General features: G+C 37.1%; 1 protein-coding gene across 3 annotated transcripts in view; it reads right to left on the reverse strand.

The window, feature by feature from the left end:
- The window catches only part of PNPLA8 (patatin-like phospholipase domain containing 8), a 45,563-nt gene that overhangs the window by 1,575 nt on the left and 23,761 nt on the right, over positions 1-20,227 (reverse strand). For 2 of the 3 annotated variants that reach the window (XM_009327628.1, XM_009327630.1), the window contains 2 exons: positions 9,836-9,895; positions 1,764-1,959 (listed from right to left, as the gene is read on the reverse strand). In XM_009327628.1, the coding sequence (XP_009325903.1) occupies positions 1,764-1,959; positions 9,836-9,895 (256 nt within the window). The remainder of the gene's footprint in view (positions 1-1,763; positions 1,960-9,835; positions 9,896-20,227) is intronic. The other variant, XM_009327629.1, reaches the window with a different exon arrangement.

Genomic DNA, 20,227 nt, shown 5'->3' on the forward strand with positions numbered 1-20,227 from the left:
GATACCCATGATTTGTTACCCACAGTACTAACGGAAGTAGGTATTATGCAAACGACAGCTATATACTCTTCTCTAATCGCAAAGACTGCAGTAAAAAATATGCAAGTTTAAAGCTTTCTTTTGTTTGCAACTAATTCATTTCTTATATATTACTACAGATTTTGGGTTTGAATTTAACATTCATTTAGCTTCAAATGTTCAAGTTAAATTATAACAGTTCAATTAGCTAGCACAATAATAAAATGGCTATGTAATGTATTTGGATGTTCCTCTCTTCTCTTCCTTTTTCCCTCTTTTATAACCTATTTTCTCTCTCCTTTTAGATCTCTTCTCTTTGTTGGCTCCCTTAAAATTCCATTTCCATGACTTCCTTCATCTTTCATTCTCTTTTATTTCCATCTTCTTTGCATTCTTACCATGCTCCTCCATTCTTTTAAACATCTACTGTTATATAAAATTTTAAAGTGAAAAAATATCATGGGTAAGACTACAGCAAAAGATTCTTGTTAACCTGAAATCTTCTCTGCTCGGTCCCTCCTCCTGTAAATTACTCAGCTGTGTCTCTGTTCTTGTCTCACCACATCCAGTCTTTCTTGCCCTATTTAATACTCTCCCCTTTTTCCTTCATAATATAACTTCCTATTTGCTCAAATCTACTCTCCCCTCTTTCCATTTCCTCTCCTTTGATCTCCGCAATGAACTTTCCTTTCCTCCTCTGCCCCATCAAATTTCTTGCCTGATTTTTCAGCTGCAATGAAACTTTTTCTTCCCTTGATAGAAAGCGGACAACACATCTCTCCTTCCCACATTTCCCACTGCCTTTCCATGATTGCGCAAACAACAAAGGCGGCCCAATATCTAGCTTTTTTTTTTTACTAATGACAGTCAGTTGACAGAGATGACGCAGCAAAGGATCTAGACCGTAAGAGTATTTCTTGTTCCCTAGCTTTTTACAGTATCAGATTCCTTTGTAAGGGGGGGGGGAGGGAAAGCATCTGCATATCAATATTTCCTGTTTATAAAAACAAAACAGATGTAAACTGCTAGTGATAGAGTTCCAGTGTACTCCCATCCTAGGAACAGAGTTTATTTTGGAAAACGCACGCTTGGCTCCTCCTGACAGCAATGGAAGTCATGACCATTGGCAGATACAGTCTAGTTCTTGGAAAAGCACATGTATAAAAGCACATATAGAAAAGAACAGAACTAAAATACCTTTTTCTGAAGCTGCTGAAAACCAGTCAATGTTCTTTATTAACTATTAAGCATTTTTCTTTATGGGAAAAACAAACCAAATGTAAGAAAATATGATTTTTTCTATTGAAATGGGTTCCCGAGTATGCCGTTATCCTGAAGTGCAAGTAAAAACATATCACTTTGTATAAATCCTGTTGGATTATCATTGTCATTGATAAATTTTAAGTTATCTTTTATCTTTAGTATACCTATGTCATCAACCTCATATTAACAGTTGAGAACTGAAAGAGCTTAGCAACAACATAGTGAGGATGAAGATTCACGGAGATAAGGCTAAGAAACACATTCATATTATCATCTCCAGCAAACCTGTAATACTGGTACTAAACCACCAACTATACCTAATGAGTTACGAAGAGACATGTTTCAAGTAGTTTCAATGGGGCGGGTAGAGAGGAGAAGGGGAAGGGCAAAAGGTTGCAGGCTGCTCTCTGAATTGGAACTGTAATTCCAAGAAACATAAAAAACAGAACACTCACAATGCAAATGTATCTTAAGACACCAACCTTCTGTATCAGTTGCACTGCTGATAACATTTGTGAGTTTGGCTTTCAAACTGGTGTATGTGACATTGGTCTTGCCCTCGCTTTCGTATCGACCAGTGCCCAGCGATATTAGACACTGCAGTGGAACATTTGGCCAAAGACACTTGCACTCATGAACTGCCAGTGCAGAAGGATTATTTAGAAGCAGACCTCCATCCTGTAAATTAAAAATAAATACAAATGTTAGTACTATACATAACATATGGTCATAAAAGAAACTGCAACTATAAACTAAACTAGCACAGCGCTAATAGACAAAATCAATTAAATCAAACAAGCATTAATTTCCATCATTTGTGCAACTGTTCTGTTTGGGCTGTGCAGCAGCTGTGTAGCTAGGCTTCCTGGGCTTATGGACACTGTCAGAGCAGCTCCTGGGTCTGTGGTCCGTTCTGCTGTTGTAAGTATTGTATAGAAGAGGTAGGCTGAAATGGCAGCATTCACTGGAGTGTCTGAGGAAATTATGACTTCATCTTCTGAAGACCTTTTAGGTAAGACAGATACGCATATTGACAATTTCTTAAACAATCAAAAAGTCTGCATCTCAAAATGTTTATTACTGGTATTACAAGGATATATTCTGTAACCATCTACCTGCAGATTCTAAAAATAAATAAATAAAAAAATCACAAGAGCTAAGCTTGGCCAAAGCTCCCTTATATGCACAGTCATTACATAGGATGCTATAGCCTGGATTTAAGACTTGGAAAATCACAGAATCACTTAGGTTGGAAGGGACCTATTGAGCTCACCTGGTCCAACCCCCCTGCTCAAGCAGGGTCAGCTACAGTATGTTGTCCAAGGCCATGTCCAGTCAGGTTTTGAGTATCTCCACAAATAGAGGCTCCAAAACCTCTCTGGGTAACCTGCTCCAGTGTTTGACCACCCTGACAGTAACAAGTTTTCTTGTGTCCACGTGGAATTTCATGTGTTTTCATTTGTGCCATTGTCTTTTGTCCTGTCAGCGGGCACTACTGGGAAGAGTACGGCTGCCTCTTCTTCATTCCCTCCCATCCTTTATTCGTACACATTGGTAAGATTCCCCCTGAGCCTTCTCTTCTCTGGGCTGAACAGTCCTAGCTCTCTCAGTCTCTCCTCATACGAGAAGTGCTCCAGTCCCTTAATGACCTTTGAGGCCCTGTGCTGGACTCGCTTCAGTATGCTCCTGTCTCTTGTACTGGGGAACTGGACACAGCACTCCAGATGCAGCCTCAGCAGTGCAGAGAGGAAGGATCATCTCCCTTCACCTGCTGGCAGCACTGTTCTTAATGCAGCCCGGATGCTGTTGGCCTTTTTTGCCACAAGGGTGCATTGCTGGCTCATGTTCAGCTTGTTGTCCACCAGAACCCCAAGGTCCTTCTCTGTCAAGCTGCTTTACAACCGGTCAGTACCCAGCGTGGGTTGGTGCATAGGGTCATTCCTCCCCAGATGCAGGACTCTGCCTTTCCCCCTGTTGAACTTCATGAGAATTCTCCAGCCTGTTGAGGTCCCTCTGAGTGATGGCCCAACCATCTGGTATACCAGCCATTCCCCCCAGGTTTGTACCATCTGCGAACCTCCTGCAGGTGCACTCTGTCCCATCATCCACATCATTAATGAAGATGTTAAATAGTATTGGCCCCAGTACTGACTCCTGGGGTACACCGCTAGCGACTTGCTTCCAACTGGACTTTGTGACACTGATCCCAACCCTCTGGGCCTGGTCATTCAGCTAGTTTGCAATCCACCTTACTGTCTACTTATCTAACCTACACTTTGTCAGCTTGTCTATGATGTTATGGGAGATAAATGTCAAAGGCTTTCCTAAAATTGAGGTAAACAACATCCACTGCTTTCCACTTGTCCACCAAGCTAGTCACCTCATTGCAAAAGGCTACCAGGCTGGTCAGTCATGAGTTCCCCTTTGTAAGTCCATGCTGACTACTCATGATCACCTTCTTGTCCTTCATGACTTTGAAAATCCTTTCCAGGAGGATTTCCACCATCACCTCCCAATGGATTGGGCTGAGGCGAATTAGCCTGTGGTTCCCTAGAGCTTTCTTCTTGCTTTTCCTGCAGATATGAATGATATCTGCTCTCCCAACCTCTCCCAATCACCATGATCATTTAAAGATAATCGAGTCATCTCGCAGTGGCATCAGCCAGCTCCATCAGCACTCGTGAGTGCAATCCATCAGGCCCTATGAATTTATGTATGTCCAGTTTGTTTAACTGCTCCCTAATCTGGTTCTCCTCCACCACGTGTAAGTCCTCCTTGCACCAGACCTTCCCTCTAGCTTCAGGGGCCTGGGATTCCTGAAAGCCGTTTTTACTGGTAAAGACTGAGACAAAGGCAGCATTAAGCATCTTGCCCTTTTCCATGTCATTTGTCATCAGCTCCCCTGCCCCATCCAGTAGCGGGCCCACCTTTTCCCTAGTCTTCCTTTTGCTGTTTATGTACTTGTAGAATCCTTTCTTGTCACCCTTCACATTGCTCTCCAGATTCAACTCCAGGCTGGCTTTTGCTTTCCCCTCTCTGCAAGACTGGACAGGAGCTCTATACTCCTCCTGGGTCACCTGCCCCTGCTTCCACCTTTTGTACGCTTCCTTTTTATGTCTGAGTTCAGTTAGGACCTCCTTGCTCATCCATGCCTGCCACCTTTGCTTGATTTCCTACTTGTTGGGATGGTCCTTTCTTGAGCTTGGAGGAAATTGTCACTGAGTATCAGCCAGCTCTCCTGGACCCCTCCTCTCTTCAAGGCCATAGCCCATGGGATTCTTCCAAGAAGAGCTCTGAAGAGAACGAAGTCTGCTCTCCTGAAATCTAGGGCTGTAGTCCTGCTCCCTTCTCTTAGGATCTTGAACTCCATCATCTCATGGTCGCTGTAGCCGAGGCTTTCTTTAACTTTCATGTCCCTGACCAGTTCTTCATTCTTCATAAGCATCAGGTCCAGCAAAGCACCTTTCCTTGTTGGCTCCTCCATCAACTGTGCCAGGAAGTTGTCATCAATGCACTTGAGAAATCTTCTAGGTTGCTTGAGCTCTTCTGTATCGTCCTTTCATCAGGTATCAGGATGATTCAAGTGCCCCCTGAGGACCAGGCCCTGGGAGCGTGAGGCTTTAGTTGTCTGAAGATCAGAATTCAGCCCAAGACTAATAGGAACAAAGGCTCCTCTTATGAGTCTGGAAGTGAGGAGAGACATCTTTTGCTAGCAACATGTCAAAGGCATAGGTGATGAGGCTGGGATAAAATACTCAGACAAGGAGATTTTGATCCAGCAAATCTCAAAAAGTACGTTCAACACTTCTTGGAAGTAAAGTGATCTTCACTCCAACTAAGAAATAGATCACTTTGAACTTTGAATTCAATAGGACTTTCTATATTGGGAAAGCCTTAACAAAGCAGTTTTAAAGGCAAAACTTAAGCTGAAAACACTATTAATAGCAGAGACGAAGATCTTTATAGCCATTCAAAATCTATACAAAGAAAGCATGTAAAATATAAAAGAAACAGAATATTGACTACAATAAGCATTATGCAAAAGCTCCCTATATCCTAAAGCTCCCTGAACTCCCTATATCCTATACCTGACCATCACATTACAAGAACAGTAAAAAAAAAAAAGCAAATCTACTCAGGAATGGCTTAGAATAAAAAAAGTTTTGGAGTTGATAAACATTTTACAGAAACGCCTTTTAACTACAGCTGTGCTAGATAAATAAGTAAAAACAGGATTACTGAGCTGAGTTTTCTGAGGTTTTTTTCTTAATCAAGCTTTCATTTCAACCTACAAAAAGCTCTTTGAACTCCTTCTGGATACTGTCCGCTTTGCTCAAAACAGTGTAAAATGAATGGTCTCTTCAGTGCCTATTATCCTTTGCTTATGTTTAAATTAGTTTCTACACAGAAAACTAAATACAAGGATGTTTTTGTCCTTGATATAATTCCCCATGAATCTTAATCTAAAATCTTCGTGGTGCTTACTTTTTTCTTTAAATCTTAGATTAAAAATGTGCTTACCAAATAATTTCCACTGATCTTGTCAACATAATTTAATTAAACATGATTGCTTTACCATGGAAAAAATTAGTGTTATCAAAAGTTAGGGGGTATATAATACTAGACTACTACAATATTTTTGTAATATTGACAAGTAAAAGATCAAAGGAAGGTAAAGTACAAACACCTACACATACCAAATGTGTATTGTGATGGTAACTAACAGCTTTGTGCAACAATTTCCATATTTAAACATTCTCCAATTTAGGTTTATTGAAATGACAGTAAATATCCATTCCTAATAATTTTCAATTTAGATACCTTTAACATAACTTCTAGCATTTATATAGATACATGTCATTTTTGGAAAGTTAGAAGTAGGACTCAATAAGGAAGGCAACTCATTTTTTTTCTTCCCCTCCACACAGACTATGGTTGATAACGACCACATCCCGATCAATATTGTACTTCACATCAGCTTACTCTGTTAAACAAAGATGTTCATCATATTGCTCTTTTGCTTACGGTGATCAACTACTGAAGCAGTAAATAACTTTATTAGTTAAATCAGACTATTAAGGCCTCAATGAAGGAAATACTGCAATAATTTATTTAATTCTCCAGCTCCAGAAACCTTAGAGCTAATTCCGTCCAAGGCGGGAATTCTTGTGGAAAAATATTTCACAAGTTTTAAAATTAGTTGCAATGATTTCACATGTATGTGAGTTCTAAGAAACTGTAAACAACGAAGAATTTTCCAGTTCTAAGATTAAAAAAATAGAAACTAACCTTTCTGATTCTGAACAATTCCTCTATCTTCACAAAACTGGACACAAAGTCCTTCCCAAGAAATATATTAAACTAGCAATACAGAAATACGAAAGCCAGATCTGAATTCTTAAAAAAGTAATTTTAAGAAATCATGACATGTCCTTCTTCATGCTTGTCCTTGAGACACTGGAATACAATTCCAAGTGATCGACTCTGCAGTTTGTACATAAGATATACTGAGATCACAAGAACCTTCACTGATCCTTGCTCTGAATTCCTATGTATTTAGTCTGTCAATTTGTTTTGGAGAACTGCTAAATTTGGTATCTTAATTTTTTTTTCTGGTTCTGTTGAAGTTATTCTATAGTTATATTATAAAAACTAATCTAAATTATTTATAACTTACCAATTAAAATATTTTTATTGTAAGCACTCAGCTTTTAAAAGATGTTTATAAAAATACATGAACCAAAACGCAATATAACCAAAAGACTGAATGACTGCTAGTAGTATGGAATGTCTTGGTGACTAACACAATAGCTTCCTCTTCCATATTAGTTTCTAAGAGCTTTATTGACACTTTTAACATTTCATGCAGTTAAATAACTGGAAGTAAATGAGGCCAATTTATCTGATCTATGGGTAGAGAGATGCCTGGTGGCCAAATCTGAATTCTTGTTTGTCTCTTTTTTCACAAGGAAGTCATGCATTTTATGAGTCCATTCAATTTCAAATGTTCTCTTTTCTTGGTACAATCTCTTGTCTTTGATCCACCTATCTCTCAATCTTAAATTTAAAATTTCAGTTAGTATGATGGTAGAATTAGGATCTTCCCAGCATGCTTCTGCAGGAGGGAAGAATGACAAACCAAGAATAGTAATCCAGAAGCAAAAGTTTAACCCAAACAATTAAATTTATTGATTCAGGCTGATGGACTGAAACACATTCATGGCTGGGGAACAAACAAAAGCAAACACTAGTAAAATACTTTTCAGAAATACAGCAAAGTGGAAGTTGTGATGGGCTAGGGGGAAAAAATATGACAATCGCTGAAAAGATTAGGGAAACTAGGTATACTAGTGACAAGCTGCACTGCATACTCTATGGAATGACTGTGGGGAAGCTTCAGGTGTCTAACTTTCCATGAATAAAATTGTATTTACACAATAATGCATTTTAGAATGATTGTAAGTATAGCGATCAGCAAATGCCAACGTTAGCAAGATGTGCAAACTGCACTGACAGAATGCAGCCTTCAAAGTGTATGAATATTTTGCATTCTTTGTGCCCATTATCTATTTTATGGAATATATTTTCAGAGCATAATTTATAATTGAAAAGCATGTATTTCATGGACCTATGCTAGCATAGCACAATTCCGATCTCCTAAACCCTTCATATAAACAAAAGAATGCAAACAAAAAAGGATCTTTATACCGTATACAACAGTGTAAAAGTCTTGTTGATATAAAGTGATATTTTAAAGTATACTATAACTTTCAGGTGCAATTCTAATTCTACAAAGCAATGCTGACTTTATGCGCGGCCCTAAACCTTTTCAGTTCCTAATAAATTTATCAGTTCCTTTTTGACAGACTGGAATGTCTCACACGTCCCTCCTTTCATCTATATTATTAGATATATTGTTATGGTATGGTACTGTCTGTGCGCACACAGAAAAACAGAGACAATATGAACAGTATATTAGATAAACTACTAGATTATCAATATACACTTGGGCTAAAAGCAAAACCAGTAGGTCAAGTGAAGTGATTATCCCCTTTTATTCAGTACTCATGAGGTCAAACTGGGAATACTGTGTACAGCTTTAGCCACCCAGTTACAAGGCACTGAAAAACTGGAATACGTACATTAAAGAACCACTAAGATGGTTTGGGGGCTGAAGCACATAACATATGAGAAAAGATGCAGGGAACTGGTTTTGCTTAACCCAGAAAAAGAGAAAGCCAAGGAGGAATCTAATCATAGTCTTCCACTACCTAAAGTGGGAGAAGACACAGCCAGAGTCTTTCAAAAAGTGCAGAATAAGAGCCAGAGAAACTCTGGAATCTCCATCCTTGGATATTTTCAAAACTCAACTGGGCAAAGCCTTGAGCAACCTGACCTAACTTTGAGGTTTTTCCTGCTCTGAACAGGAGGCTGGACCAGATGACCCCCTGAGGCCCTGTCCTCCTCCAATTCTCCTAAGGTTCTACTCTATTTAAAGAAATACTATATGAATCACAGATGCATGTTATTTTAGCTGTAAAATGAAATTACTTTTTAAAAGCCATTCTTATTAGAATTTGAACTTTGTCAGTCCAGTCTAAGTCTTGTGAAAGCATTTTCCATATGCAACTCATACCTTGGAATCTGTAACTGAAAGGGTAACTTACAGGAAATCTTCGAATGACTAAACTGCTGACCAACATCCACAAAGATGTGCAATTGTCCTGAGTTCTGACTCAGGACTCAGTGTTGGGCAAAGAGCCAGAATAGATCCCTCATTCTCTCTGTTCTCCCATTCTTAGATTGTCTGGCCTACATTTCACCATCTCTTCTCATTTAGCTAGTTCTCAATCCGACTGCAAACTCTCTTTTTCACTTCCCAGACATACATGAGTCACCCCTTCCCTTTTGCGCCCTTCGGTGCTGCTACGGTCAGTGCACTGGCAAGTACTAGATGTTTCTTCATATGCTGAACTTCACAAAACCACTCCACACTTGAGTCAACTTAATTTGCTGGCAGCATACCAAACACAAAGTGCCACAGTAGGAAAGTTAATGCAAGTAAGTGCTGAAAAAGGGTGTATAACCTTCCTAATGTCATCATGCAGGTAAACAGTAGGAAAGAAGGCTTTTTTAAAATTTCTAATAAAAATAATGGAAGAAATCAAATAAATTAATCTTAAAATGGAGCTTAATACATATAAAACCAAGCTTGTTAGTGATAGCAAACCAGTGAACTCAGGGACTGGGACGTTACTTTCAGTCTTTTGCCAAAGGCTTTCCAAGTGGTAAACATTCAATTGTTATGTTTTATTTAATGTTTTATCAGCTAATTCCCAAGTGAACTCAATGAAATTTTTCTTCATACAGATTTTTCCAAAAAATTCCCCATGCAATTATAACCATATTTTTAGGGCTTGTTGGTCATTAGCCAGAAGTCTAAAGCCGTAGCTAATATTTTCTGTAAGTTTTGTGGTAGTTGCAAAATACTCAGGGAAGGCTCCCTCATGATTTGCAATCAGATCATAAGTTATTTAAAGCAGGAAAAATGCACCTTTTGTAAGCACACGTTCCAATGAAAACTCTCTGGTGAAGATACCCTGCTCGCCCAGTTCTAGGGATAAAGAAAGGCCTGGTTAAACATTATGAAACAGATGGGGGCAAATTCTACAATCAGAAGGAAAATACGTCAGGAAGTCTCAAAGAAAGTGCTCCAGACCAGTTGGGAGCCTGGTAGCACAGGACCTTCTGAGACTCACATATTTAAGTCAATACTTCAGAAACAGTTATTTAAAATTAAGATATTAAAATAAAAAAATCAGTTTGGACCATACTTTACCATGGGCAGTTGTTTCTAACAAGTTCAGAATACTCTGTACATTCATAGGCTATCGCTAGATTTCCTAGTTTTGTCAGACTCAAGTTGCGCCCTATAATTGTTCTGCGTAACATCCTGTGTCCTGCACAGTTTCACTTAAATGATGCTAAACTTTGTGAAGAAAATAATCTAGCACTGGATGAAGGATATATTACTTAAGAAAGCCAAGTCTGATATTTGGAAGCTGAGTTTGTTGGCTCCATAGTAACCACTTCACCTCACTGCCTGTGCAGACATGCTTTGCATTTTAGTTCACTTTTACAGACTTCCTCTGTTGTTTACTTTCATTGTCTTTGTGAAAAAGTGGAGACAGAATTAGTACAAAACCATCACAGGCTAGGACAAGACAGGCTAAGATTCTGAATGGACTTTTGAAAAGTACTTTTTAAATTCTATGTTTAAAGTCAACATAAATATAATAAATATGCAGATTAAGGACAAGGCTTATTGCTTCCAATGAGGAGTTTGAAGAGTTGCTGCACTATAACAAGGGGTTACTTTTTAGAAAAAATAACTACTCTAAAAACATTTACTCTAGTTTCCATTAAGTAAAATGGGTACACCTTGCCAAATCATTCTGTAAAATCAGCTCAATACATTTACATAAGTAGCAGCAAATGCCCTGATAGTAGAAGACAGGAATGAGAAACAGGAGAGTTATTTTACTACCTGTAAGATCTACTCATACAGATAACTTCAAGATTCACATCCTAACCTAGTCCTCTCATTGCACTGGGCACCCAGTGCCATTATGAGAATGTCAGTATATTCACGTATAAAGCTTTAGGGCTTGCTCAAACATCACTGGGCTACCAAATTACAGTTTTTAATATAAGCTTTGTGAAAAAGGAATCTATACATTCAGATTTAACTGTGAAATAAACTAGCCCCTCTAGTGTTCAGCTCAGATATGCTCTCAATACAAAGGTTACATGATCTCCCTGTTCTGTTAAAGATATACAAAAATGTTTGAAATATTACATTAATTATGGGTCTCCTCTTGCGAGTAACCAGTCAGTCTGGTCACAGTACTACTGAGGACGAAACTGTTGAAGAGGAGCTCCCAGCAAGTACAGGAAATCTTTATGTCCCTGCACAAACTATTTTGATCCCATATAATATATAATGTTTTAGAAACATGAAACAGTGCAGAAGTAGAATTGTTTCCTCTTTATCTTGGTGACAAGCAATGGATGGCAGTGCCAATATTTCTAACAAGTCTCTGTCTAAAACGTACAGTGCACTAGAACAATTTGTTTTAGCCTCATTCTAATGGTGTGTCTGATCCACTTTGCTGCATGAGAGATGAGTGAGAAAAGATTTTTTAATAAATTAGGTAATTTTCTATAAAGCATACAATGACCTACAGCTACCTCTTTATACAAATATTTCATACAATTTATTTAGAAATATTCACCCTTGCTTCATAATCATGCTAACAGGGATGCTATTGGGTCAACTACATATAATTTATGATGTATTCTGCACTATCCTGATTTCCAACAGAGGCCTTAATTGGTGACAGATATTAATGCAATCCTCCTATACACCAAATTTCTAACAATTTTGGAATGAACTGATTCCATTACCTAAGGAGAGGGAGAGGCGCTCCTTTAAATTCCTGAAATAAATGTCTTGTGCTCATTACTTTCTAAGGCTATCTCAAAATTATGACTTCTCTTCAGACACTAGAAAAACACTCACTCTAGAACTGACAACTGCTCAAGTGTGCACTGAAAAGGGGATTCCCCTTGAACTGGCTAATGGCAAAATTCTTTAGAAAAATGTACAGAAAATGAAAATTAAATGCATTTGTATTTATGTTATTGAATAACACTAATATTAAAATTTCCATTACTGCTGTCTTTGACAGTTTAAAAAAAATCAGAAGGTACATTAGCTACGTTTGTACTTCTACTACACCAGCTGCAAAAAAGAGAACATTTTATACCGAGATCACATTACGTAAAAAAAAAAATCTAATAAAGTTCGAAAGTTTACTGAAAAGTTTCCTTTTCAGTACAACTGTTCTCCCATACAGTATTTATATTTTTTCCTAAAAATTAGCAACGCCGTAATACACTTTGCATACACACAAATGTTATGCTAAATGCTACTGAGAGCTATCAATACTATTGCTATTATAAGCTAACCATTTAGTAATATATTTTACACTGTTTTACCCTACATTAGCCATGTTTATTCTTGACATTTCTTTAGAATGAATGGTTGGCTGAAGTAGACTGCTAGGTGATTATCTTAAAGTATTAACTCATCCCAGCGAGTCATTAATTCACAAAAACTGACCAGCTGCTCTGAAGACATTACTGAATTCATGGTTTTATGTCAGATACAGAAAATGTACTGATGAAGATTTGCTAAATATTAGCAGACATCATGAAAGAAAGAATTACTGGGCAATAAAATATACTGTCATTAAAAGCACAAGCTGTGCACCGCAGATTTAATTACATGAATTCTGCAATGAACAACAGGACACATCACCACAATAGTATTTTAACTGCGGTTCCCAAATGATGAATTGCCTGTAACATTACAAGCGAGGATCGTAGCGTGCAACCTAAGAGAAAAAGCTGACCTGCGGTTGAATCTATACTGGCTCCAAAAATAGGCCCGAGCTCGGGTTCTCCATACGATGTTTGTGAAGCACAGGCAAGGTTCAAGAGTACACCAAAAAAAACCCCAAACAAAAAACAACCAAAAAAACCCTACGGATCTGAACAAAATCCTTCTGGATTCAGATGACACCAGGGGGCTCAAATCTAGAAGGTTTGTCCTTTCTAACAACATTTAACTTACGAAGCATAGAAAAACTCTATTTGCTACGACGGGATGCTTCAGACTAAGGAGAAAGCTCTAGTAGTTATACAAAAGAATCACATTACTATAAAACCTCCACAAGTGAGCAAGAAATCCCAGATCCAGAGACATCCTAATCCTTGTGAAAGCTGACCATGTTAGATTTTCAGTATTTCAAAATTCTTTAAACTTCATTTCCCAACCTAACAATGTAAATATTCTTAACATTCAATACAGTTTTACATCAATAACCTGACTGTTATTAATATTACTTATTGACATTAGTTTTGCTAACTAATTGGTCTATGTTTTTAGCTGTCAGTTTACTAAGGAATAGTAAAATGACAGGAAATTCAAAATGCTTTGAGAAAAATATGGAAGAGTAGGAAGACTAGTAGTGATCCATCGGGAATCCAGGTGACTCATATTATTGGATATATAAACGCTACTCAAAGCCTGCTGGTCATTCACCTGTTTAAAACTGTACAATAATCAGAATGTTGTAAGCTAACTCTACAGCCAACTTCTAAAACTAAATATATTATGCACTCCACAAATTTCTTTTTATCTTTCATATTGTAATTTCAAACTGAAATTGGATTTCCAATAAACCCCCTTTTTATAAAATTATGTACGCTATTTAAATTTCTTAATACAATTTTATTCTTTATTTGTTGACTCAAACATTAGATTTCATTTCATTGCAACTGAAACAAAGCGGGTTCATAACTAAAGGATTTGATCTTAAAATGGATAAAATTTAAGAAAGGGAACTAATTATTGGAGATAAATGATGTGAAGGGTTCAGGATTTGGATATGAACTACCTAGTATTTGTATCCACAGTGGGGGGGTGGGGGAAGGGGGGAAAAGAACCGAAGGAAGAGTTCTGCATTTTCATGCATCCTCTAAATTAAGAAGTACGTGTCTAGATGGCAAAATACAAGATGGGTTTATCAAAGGCAGGTAGAAATTGAAACAGAAATTTTTAGATTAAGAAAATCTGGATTTATAAAGCACTTTACACATCAGACCACTGGAAGTGATGAAAGAGACCACAGTGGAGAAAGAACTAGCTGATTGGATGGGGACAACAGTCTATGCTGAACTCTTTCGCTAGGACCGTTTTCCATCAGTTACTCAATGGCTGGTTTGGGGCTCATTCTCTGTATTATTTTCTCAAAAGCATGCAACTGCTAATGGAATCTGTTACTCTAAAGTTAGAGTCTTTGCAAATACAAAAGCCTTAGTGTAAATACAGAACAACCCTAATGTCTAAGAAAACCCAAAGGAGACAACATACAGCCAAGCAAAGCTATGCTCTTCATAACTAAGGTGGAATCAGACCAACCATGAGAAAGACCTGAGTAGAGCACTACCACAGAATGATTTAGCTACCTATATATGCAGTAGCTGTTGAAAGGCAACTGTAATTCTAAGTTGTACCTTCCTCTGATGACACAGTTAAGACATCGTCTAGAATACAGTGTTCCAGCCCGATCAAATTAACTCCTCTGAATTTTGCTTCTAATTTAGAAATGCTAATTTTGAATCTGGTCTATCATTCAACTTTGTACAATATGTCTTGGGTCATGCCAAAACATGCTGAATAGTCCAGTTTCAAAAAAGATTACTCAAACTGCAGCAGGTGCAATGAAGGGTCATTAGGATGATCAAGAGAACACAGAGCCTATTTTGTAAGATTGAGACAGACTGGTATATTTAGACTAACAAAATAAAAAAGGGTATGAGTGCTTTCTGTATACACATCAGAAGGGTAAATACTACAAGAAGAAAAGTTAGTTAAACTAGAGAACGTTACTGGCACAAGGACAATTTGTATCCATTAGCTGCGAATAGACTTAAAGAGTGAAAATCAGAAATTTTCTAGTGATCAGAAAAATGAAGAAATATCTTCTTGAAACAACCTTCCACAAGGATAGCAACAGCAAAGACAGCTTTACATCTTTACGAACTACAGTCTATGTGATGCAGTTGGCAACCATGACAGAGGACTGAATTTGACCTGAGGGAAACGGTTTTGTTCTATAATCCCTTATCTTTTTTTCCTAAGGAAAAAAATGCCAGCTGAAATAATTCTAAATTCTGTAGCAAAAAAATCTAAAATATATCTGCTACTAGAAACAGCAGTGTAAATATACTCGCAGTGAAAGAAACATTGCAAGGTAAAGAATCTTCAAAGAGATTTCCAACTGATTTGAGATTTGCAAAATTAACACTATAGATTAATCCTTGTACTGGAAGAGAAGCTCAGTACAGGAAATAGGGCTTAGACATTGTGCCCTACTTGACCAATGGGAATGCACTGGGTACTGAACTAATTGACTTCATGCACATTTTGCATACATGGTGAAAATTATTCCTATCACAGTGCTAAGACCTACGTCCACAACAAGAGCAGCACAGTTTCCTAAACTACAATACAGAAGGCAAATTAGAGGCTGGCTGGTAGCTGACAAAGGGTGAAGTGATTGTTTGCGTTAAGCACCAGACCACCATATATCATAAACAAGCTTTCCTTATGGGAAGAGGTAACAGTGTATTAGTAGTCCCACTACATTCTTAGGTTTTATTTGCAATGAATATCACAAGGCTATTTCATATGGAAATATGGGCCTGTTCAAGTCAGTATTAGACAGATACACAACCTGGGAAAATAAAAGTCACAAGCTATCAAGAATTGACAGTAAATTGTTCTTTTTGATCTAAGAAACGGTGGCTGGTAACATCAGAACTTGAAAGCAGCAACCTAGATTGTACAGACATTACTGAATTGACTCAATTCTTAATTTTTCATTGTTAACAGCCTCCTCTGATTTTTACAAGATTTGTTTTATAGCAAATATTAGCTGGTAAACAGTGTCACTAAAGATATACGGGCTCAGAAGTCTAAGCAAATAAATAGTTAAATGTAATACAGCTCATTTGGGAGTGAAGTTTGTTTTTTAAATAAGCATTCTGAAAATTACATTAGCAAAGCATCACTGTGAATCATTGGAGATAAAAATTATAATGCACCCAAGTTAAATGCCTAAACAAAATATACTCTCAATTTCATTTCATTAAACAAATCTTCCAATACCACCTCACTTAGCAAGTCCCTGCAGGGAATCTTGCAAGCAGTTTGCTCTGCAAAATACTACTGGTGCAGTAACCACAGCAATTTCACGAAGGCTGGTAAACTGCATCATGCACGTCCACCTTAAGAGCTGCTAACCAAACCTCTAGAATCCGTAAGAGAAAAAAGAAACGCACATATCCATATAGCTAACACATTCCAGTAAATTCCCTCTTCCTTAAACAGTAGGCAACATTGCCTCCAAGGCCGTAGGAAAACGCGTATGGCAACAAGTAGACAGAGAAACAAAGAAATATTTGTTTCTATCATTGTGAGAACAAGATACACCTATTAAACCACAGTCTGTATAAGCTCTGGTGCATACTGATCACCGTGGCATATCCTAAGAATGAAAAGAACTTCAATGTGACCTATATTCTATGTCTTCTTAGAGCCTGGGAAGCACCCTTGAATCTAATTTTAAAAACTACCGTGTAAAACCAATTAGGATCCACTAAGTGAATCACTTTTGAAGGCCTCTCCTGTAACAAGCTACAAAGATGAAATGGCTTTACAGATTTAATGCCTAATAAAAGGAAGGGAAAAGTTTGAAAAATACGAAGAAACTGCATATTATCTTTTTTTAATGAAGGTGAGACTTGACATTTTAGTTACATCATATTATTGTACTATACATATTTTTTATTTCTAGGTTGTATTCTCACCACACATCCTGTTACATCTGCATTATCAAAACTCCACTAACAGATTAGCTGCCAATTTAACCGCTTTAGTATCTGATCTCGCTCAAAGAAAATATGATTATTTGAACACTACTATAAGGCAACACCAGCATTTTAATAAATGGAATTGTAATGCAGCAATGAAATCATGGGAGGCTATCAAGAAAAAGGTGATCAAGTCCTTTGTATTAAATTGAGCATATGTTATTTTGAGAAAAATCTGTGGCTTTGTTAAACTTGCCACCACCACACACACACACACCACCCCTGCTGCCCTTTTAATTAATCCTGTGGGACAAATTTAGTTTTTACTGTAAAGCCAGTAAATGAAGTGTGCATAATGATTTTCTTAAACCTTAAATTGCTCTTTTAATTAATTGGCAATTTCCTCAGCATACTGTACTGTCTACTGAAGTGACATTATTGAGTGCCCAAAATGCTTTTCACACTACAGAAAAAAAAAAAAAAAGGAATATATATAAGAAACAACACCCGTCTGTGGGAAGTCAGGGAAAAAAGAAAAATCACTGGTTTTAACAGGACTAGGGAGAGGTTAAGAGACCCTCAGTGCTTCATAAATAGATTTTAATATAAAAAAGCTGACATATGTGGCAATACAGCTTCTATATTGTAACATCATGACTTGGTCTCTCTTGACTGGCACAGTTCCTGGAGAAGCATGTTACAGGGACTTGAATGTTAATACGTTCCTCTTTTGAACCACAAAGAATATTAATCCTCCTCCCCTCATCTACCAACAGCTGCACTGTTTTTTCCTACTGGACAGAGTGGAACCAGATAGCATAGCATGATTGACCTGAATGTAAATATTGCTGTTTGAACTCCTTACTTTTTGCTGAAATTTAGCAAACCTGGCATCAGCTTATCTGCAGCACAAATAAGAATAAGTGTTCAGGCACCTAGAAATCTCTTTCTAAACAATTACATCAGAAGAACTGTAAAAATAATTTATTACCTTATTAATAAATTAACACACTTTACAATCCCCTCAAACATTTACAGTGACTAGTGCAGGATGTCAGACTGGAATGTTCCCAGAGAAAGGGCATGCATGTGTGTACACAAATACACCACACATATAAATATATATATATATTATGGAAAAGTGAGGGTTAAAGCAAACAGCTACAGTTCAGTTCAGGCATGATTCCAGCATATACATCTAGAGTCATACATAAAATCTTTACAAATTAATCTGAACCCTACGCATAACTCTCATTCAACTACTTCATAGGGTTTGTGAAAGGACTCCAATTTAAACAAAAGCTAGACAACAAGACAAGAATATGCAGGCTGACCATAAAACAAATCCACTAAATTTCCATTATCAAAATAAACATTTTCACACATTTAAAGAGTCCTAAGTCAGATCAACTGCCAGAGTGCTTTTCATTCAGATTTAAACGTACGACTGAGTGATAAGCCAATACAAAACCTGGACTCCATATATAACCCTTTAGAGTCCCAAACTTCAAAGCCAGGAAACAAATCCAATTATATTTACTATTCTGAATTTTCACAGAAATTTTACAATCATTTTCACATTTTGGCCATCTCTATTCTTTGAATTATTTAGAAATAACAACACTGCTGAAGCAGCTTATATATAAGTTAATAAGAAACTAGCATGGTTTATGTTCAGAAAAGAGATTATGTTGATTAATTAATGGAAGTTTCCAATCCATTTAAAAAAAAAATCCTCAAAAGACCACCATCTTTCTGACACTGTACTACAATATTGAAGCCTTCAGCATAAATTATTATTTACAATTAATGTGTACTGTGCTGATGCACTTTACAAAAAACACGGTACTGTTGAGAATGTCTAACAATGTTATGCTTCATTTATTTCTGTAGTTCAAAAGCAGCCCAACCTGTTAGACAGTGTACAGGCTTAAAGTGGTAAGACAGAAAAGAGCAATTACTTCCATATAAACTACAAATGTTAATATCATACATGATCTGGTCAATGAACTTAACATGACAATTGCAGTGCACTTTTAGAATAAAGACACTTCACAAAAATCTACTATCTCATATTTATGATATGAGCTATAACTAAGGACTAAGTTAATAACATACTTTTACAATAATCACAAAGCTATTTTAAACAGGAATATGACTGCATTTAGGATTCTGTTTATTTAAAAACGTATTTATGCATATGTATTCTTTTAAATTCATCTTGGATACTTTAATAGAGATAAAATTCTTGATTACCTTGCATTTTACACTGAGGTACCATTACACCCAAGAACGTAAGGGTAACAGTCTGCTACACGCATGGAGGCTCTTACCCCAGGGTTAAAACAAGGTAATTCAAGGTAGCTTGAGTGTGAAGTGGTGGATTTATAATCTGAGATAGAAATCTGCATGAAGACAGTTATGTAGCATTTGCCATGCAGCACCTTGCTAGCTGGCTGTCCATAAAAAAGCAAGCACATCCCACAGAAAATAGATAATTACAGAAAGAGATGTAGTAAGAAAAGTGTAATCTGGGGAAAGAAAAAGATGAAAGATGACAAACTTTGGATTCTAAAAGAATTCAAAAGTGTTTAAATATCATGCCTGGGTAGAAGAGAGATTTTCAGATGATATGAAAGTTTAAGTCAGAAAATTTAGTATCTCGTTCTACTACAATAAACAGTTTTAGTACTGAAAACATATTTAGTTCTTTATGGCTTACAAAAGTGAGCCACATCCTAAGCCCTTGCTTTTCAGTAATTAAAACACATCAAATAGAAAAGAATGGTGAGTTTGTGAAACAGGGTTGGTAAGATCATATGGAAGGGCTTTGTCCAAAGAGCCTGGAGTAAGGAAAAATTAACTAGACTTCATTCTAGCTCTGTGTGTCTGAGAATACTGGATCTGATCTCAATTAACACTAATAATTCATTCTCTAGTCTGGTAAGTTAGACTTGAAAGTGAATATACATGAAATTAATATCCACCTTACTGTATTTCACACAAGTCTGGTAATTCAGAAATGAAGTTAAGACAAATAATTGTCCAAGCACTATGTAGAAGTTAAAAATCGTGTTGTTTATTTAGCTATTCTTCATACAGAAGCACAGACAGACTTTGATGTTCTCTCAATTCAAGGAAAGAGGGGGTGGGAAAGGTGAGAAGAGGAAGAAAAGTGCTTCACATAGCTTAACACTGACCCATTCAAGCAGTTAAGGAGCAGCCTGGAACAGCTCCAAAGGCTAAAGCAGCTCCCTTTCCAGCTTGGCCGGATGGAAGATGACCACGTTTCAGGATTTCAAGCAGTGCTTAGGCTTGGAATATCTGATGTGCTACTCCATTTTTAGCTTTAAAAAAAAAAGCCCAAAAACTTATTTGCTTATTTCAGGTAGTATTTGATTAAAATATTTTGGGGATAACACGATGTACCATACTGGGGAGG

This window comes from Pygoscelis adeliae, unplaced genomic scaffold, assembly GCF_000699105.1.
Source record: "Pygoscelis adeliae isolate BGI_AS28 unplaced genomic scaffold, ASM69910v1 Scaffold113, whole genome shotgun sequence".
Lineage (NCBI taxonomy): Eukaryota > Metazoa > Chordata > Aves > Sphenisciformes > Spheniscidae > Pygoscelis > Pygoscelis adeliae.